Source organism: Gadus chalcogrammus, chromosome 11 (genome assembly GCF_026213295.1).
Source record: "Gadus chalcogrammus isolate NIFS_2021 chromosome 11, NIFS_Gcha_1.0, whole genome shotgun sequence".
Taxonomy (NCBI): Eukaryota; Metazoa; Chordata; class Actinopteri; order Gadiformes; family Gadidae; genus Gadus; species Gadus chalcogrammus.
In genome coordinates, this window is record NC_079422.1 from 16,534,059 (window position 1) to 16,539,058 (window position 5,000).

A 5,000-nucleotide genomic window follows, 5' to 3' on the forward strand; every position below is an offset into this window, starting at 1 on the left:
AGCTGATGTCCGCATTGCCCATCACCGGGCGCTTGTGGATGCTAAGCACTGTGGTAGAGAGACAGGTTCCAGAGAGACATAGAAATTATTTTCAGTGTTTCATTCACGACTAGTCATACTGTGTATAAAGATACGTGCACACTCTTGTTATAAATGTTCTGTTTTTCAATTGCTAGTACTGTACAGTTTTCCCCCGCTGTATCTTGTATTCTTAGAGATAGACTAGACAGATAGGTAGATATATAGATAGACAGATAAATGGTCAGATGGATGTATGAATAGATCCAATGCGATCGGGACAGATGTTTGCCAGGCCTCTGTGCATGCAGTGTGTGGGTGTGTGTTTTTCACAAATTTAACAAAGGGACTCAGGGGTCAAATGCTGGTACACCCGTGTTTGACAGCGTGGGTGGCTAGTTGGCTCCAGACAAGCAAACTGGCATAGCTATTAATAGGCCATCAGTCCCCCATTACCCGTCGCTGTCAGTAGCTGTCTACCTACTCAAACCCAACACTGTTTATGTCCATGCCAGCAAGGTCAAGCAAATCAACTGTGCTCACCACAAACTTTATTTTTCCTTGGTTGTACTCAGGGGTAAAATGATTTGTTATTGGACTCAAGCAACAACATCTAGTCATTGTGAATCAATAAGCAGTCGCATTCCCATGAACTTCTCAATTCATATCCATCCTTTGCTATGGCAATAGCCTCTAGGCAGTATTGCCTTGTGCATATGTGTTTCTCGGATATTTCACATGTAACATATTCCGAATGAAAATAAACATGAATATGGCAGAACCTTCCATATAAAAGGTAAAACAGGTAAAGCAGGGCAGCCTTATTATAATATAATAATAATAAATACTGTGATAAGCAGACAGCCCACCTAGGTTTTCGGTGACCTCGTACATGTCCTGGAAGTCTTTCATCCTCAGGCCGATGACGTCCACAAAGTCCTCGATCAGACGAAAGAGCTCCTTGATGTTGGGACCAAGCTGGAACAGATTGGAGTATTTTTGGGTACTTTGGTAAAAAACCCTAACTACCACGAGATCTTGGTTAACACACAGACTCATTCTTCTAATTGTGTCATTCTGTTTCCAATTATGGCCAGGAAACGAGTCATGTGGCGGCCCCTTTGGTTTAGTTCAATTTAATAAAAGATTTCATTCATTATTGTTCTTGATAGATGACAATGCATCAACTATATTCCCACATGCATCATTTGTCCTGACGTGGCTCCTGAGCCAGTGTGTGAGGCCCCCTAGAGCCAGTCAGCGGACACACACTTCACTAAGGCAAGCATGGGCAAACAGCAAGCTGGAGCGTGGTGACTATGGGCTGCTGAATATATTTATTAAGTAATTAAGCATGCTACACCAGCCGGATCGCTTTGCCGATGGCTTTATAAGAATCTAAATTTAAATAATCTTTTATTTTTTATTTGTCCCTCCATTTACTTAGGCACACACCAAGGACATTCTGAACCTTCGTCTAAGCGTGTCTTAGTCCTCTGCCAAGGGGAAGATGTGTGAGTGAGAGAGATGAAGAGGTGTATAGCGCCCTCACCAGCTGTGCCTCTTCCCATCTCTCCCGGTTCTCCTCCATCAGCAGGTTACTAACGGACTGGACAAAGTTCTAAAAAGCAACACAACTGATCAGGCGTGGTCGGGTGGTGAGTGGACTTAGGAGACATAAAGCGCAGTTCACTGAAATCTGAAATGTAAATAATGAAGGTAAATTCGTATCATAATATCTTCTGTTCTCTCGGTCCTGCACACCTACCCGCATGTCAGCGGTGCTGGGGCTGTAGTAGGCCCTTCGGAAGATCTCGGTCATGTTCTTCAAGACGTCTACTATGGCCAGCAGGTCGCCACTGTAGCTGGTCCCGTCACTGGATGTCACCCTCAGCTTAGTCATCACCTCTGAAACTCCATCTCCCACGAGGCCCCGCTGTGCCTTTGACAAGTGTTCCCGAGTCTGACAGAAGGGAGCGGGATCAATTAGCCTTTAGGATCATCGCTCTTGGGGGACACCAATGGGCTTGCTGAGGGCTCATTTTACAGCTTTGTTTCATCTTATGAGCAAACATCTTCTTTCTTTTTTGTTGCTGCATTTCCCTTGAGAGAATCCGGAGCTATAGCGATGTCAGCATAATAAAAAGCCATTTGAAAACAACAACCACCTGTTGAGCTTTTCAAAAACCGACTGTAACAGAACCGGTGTTCTCCCAAATAGCATGATGTGCTATTCAAATGAGAACAGTCAAGCCAGCTCAACAATTACGTATATAATACAGACACTTAATGACTCATTGCATTGTTGGGTCAGTCACCTGACTCACACATGCCAGAACCCCTCTCCCTTCTTACCAGAGTTTGAATGCTACGGTAATCATTCGATATGCACTTCATAAAAGTCGGATTCTCCCAGTAGGCGATGCCTTCCTCGTCGAGCGAGCAACGGCGCAAGATGAGTCCTGTAGGGAGATGATGACGGAGTGTTTAGAGCAGAGGTCTCCCTTCTGCCGGATGACATAACAGAGGGCCGGGGGTCACTCACCCATCGCGTTGGGCGGGCAGCGAACCGCAGCGGTCTCGCCGGCGGTGGTCATCTTCCACACCACGTTGGAGAAGTTGTCCTCCCCGCATATCTCGTGAGGTTCTACATGCGGAACGGGTGAGAAGGGATGCAGAGGATACATACTTTAAAGTTCTCTCCCTTTCCAACATCTGTCCGTCCGTCCGTCCGTCCCTCCCCCCACCGCACAGTGACTCAGCAGGGGTCCTACCAGGGCACCTCTTCTCGTTGCATTGCCGGACCTCCTCCTGCTCCCCAGGGCAGGGCTGACCCCCGAAGATGGGCCCAGAGCAGACCCTCTGTCTCTGCTGGCTACCGCCCCCGCACGTCTTAGAACAGCCGGTCCACAAGGTCCACGGCTGCCATTTTCCATCCACTGTAACCAGAGGCCGTATGTTGTGATGATAGGTCAAGAATGTACAAGTTTGAGGCAATGCAAGTTAATTCATATAGCAGTAATAAAAGTAATGCAATGTTCTGTACAACCAAATAACCCCCCCCCCCTCCAAAAAACAAGAAATGGAAAGCGATACAGAAAACAATATTTGAAATCGAATTTATTCAAATGAATGGATTATTAGAGATAATAGACAGAATGATTAAATAAATATAGCCAATTGATAAATATTCATCACATACAGATCAGACATATGAATACCCGCACCTGCATACAAAATTAAAACTTATAAAAGAAAGCAGCAGTGAAAATAAACATTTTGAGCCTACACTTAAAAGTGGACAAAATTGGGGCTAGTCTCTAGCTTTCAGGAAGTCTGTTCTAGCTGGTTGCAGGCTAGAGACCACCTCGCCATGTCCTAACCCTCCTGACCAGAAGCCATTTCCATATGACCCTAATGGCCTAGAGGGTCTGTGTTTCACGAGCATGTCATTCATGTATTTCCCAGAACCTGGATTGATTTGTTCGTGAGCGTTTTTAAAATCAATTTCTCGGGGAATTCGAAGAGCAGATCTGTCTTCGCCGCGCTCCCTCGTTACCTGGACAGTCGCCAAGGAAGCAGTCCACTGTCTCCAGCCAGCCTCCGTGGCACTCGGACCCCCCATAGGAGGGCCCGTTGCACTCCCGCGTGCGCTGGGTGGTCCCGTTGGAGCAGGTCGTGGAGCAGGAGCTCCAACTGGACCACTCGTTCCACACGCCGTCCACTGAGCAGGCACAGGAATGGAAGGAGACAACGATTTAACGCAAAGCGAGCCAAGGAGGCATGGTGCATTATTCACATGGGGGGTATTCCAACTGATGAACTCTCCATTTGAATTAGCTGATTTGCCCACCAGAGGGGAAAGATACAACTTGCAATGTAATTGCCTTCAAACATAAACAGTTGGATGGATGGAGTATGGATTTGCTTCATTTCATGTGTCGATATGCTATGTACTGTTTTAATGTGACTGTGGTCAAAAGCACATTTCTGCTCCAGGCTGGACAATAAAGTCATATTCTATTATATTCTAACTGTTGTAATCCCTGGTGTGTTGGCTGTTTGGAATGACTGTTTCTTGACCTCATAGCACATTGTGCGTTTTTCATTTTTGTACCCCTTTTTTGAAACATTATCATCGTGAGAGTTTAGTTTGAAAGGGTGTAGTCCAAATATAAACTAGGAATATAATATAGAAAAATCAGTCATAACGACTTATATAATATATATTCATATATATAATATGAATTCACAATAGGGAACCCCATTCATAATGCCTCTCAGCTCATTTCACAATGCCACTCTACCTCACTGTTCCTTGCTCAACAATGAAAAGTAAAAATGAAATTAAATGAATGAATATGAATGTAATCTCAAAATCTCTCAAAAGAAATCAACTCTTTAAGTACAAAACTGTGTGTCAAGCTGTGTGGCATGAAAAAGACCAATTATGAACCCAATTCTCAAAATAGCCAAGAAAACGATTTCTTACCTGGACAAACCGCAATGTTGCAGAACTTGTTCTGTTTGTCCGGTCCTGGACAGGGGTCTCCCCCAAACTGTGGGGGCTTACAGGAGCGTGTGCGTTCCCGGTGGCCCCGTCCACAGGTGGAGGAGCACAGGCTCCAGGGTGACCACTCGTCCCAGACTCCGTGCACTGCAATCAGAGCGGCTAGGGTATGATTTATAGACAGAAAGACACAGACGAAGCTGCGAGGCAGCGATGCACAGCCTTCACCATGCTGGTTGTTTGTACATGGGGCTCAGAGGTCGCCACAGCGGCCTCTGTATGTGGTTCGTGCTCAAACACAACTAGGGCCGCTTTATTGCCCTAGCGTGCAGTATATATGTATGTGTTCTCTGTGTGTTCACGGGGCAGGGATCCCCTCGGGGTGATCTGCTACTCACCTTTCATGGTCGGCGAGCAGGGCGCTGCTGCTCAAACACGGCGTTTGATACTTAGCAAGCCTTCCCCACAAGGC

General features: G+C 46.0%; 1 protein-coding gene across 1 annotated transcript in view; it reads right to left on the minus strand.

Annotated features, from left to right (window-relative positions):
- The window catches only part of adgrb1a (adhesion G protein-coupled receptor B1a), a 76,992-nt gene that overhangs the window by 27,307 nt on the left and 44,685 nt on the right, over positions 1–5,000 (minus strand). The window contains exons 6-14 of the mRNA XM_056602811.1: positions 4,511–4,675; positions 3,578–3,742; positions 2,793–2,957; positions 2,564–2,665; positions 2,374–2,480; positions 1,787–1,981; positions 1,571–1,639; positions 888–996; positions 1–48 (exon numbers count right to left, since the gene is read on the minus strand). The exon at positions 1–48 is cut by the window's left edge and continues 96 nt beyond it. Coding sequence (XP_056458786.1) covers positions 1–48; positions 888–996; positions 1,571–1,639; positions 1,787–1,981; positions 2,374–2,480; positions 2,564–2,665; positions 2,793–2,957; positions 3,578–3,742; positions 4,511–4,675 — 1,125 coding nt within the window. The remainder of the gene's footprint in view (positions 49–887; positions 997–1,570; positions 1,640–1,786; positions 1,982–2,373; positions 2,481–2,563; positions 2,666–2,792; positions 2,958–3,577; positions 3,743–4,510; positions 4,676–5,000) is intronic.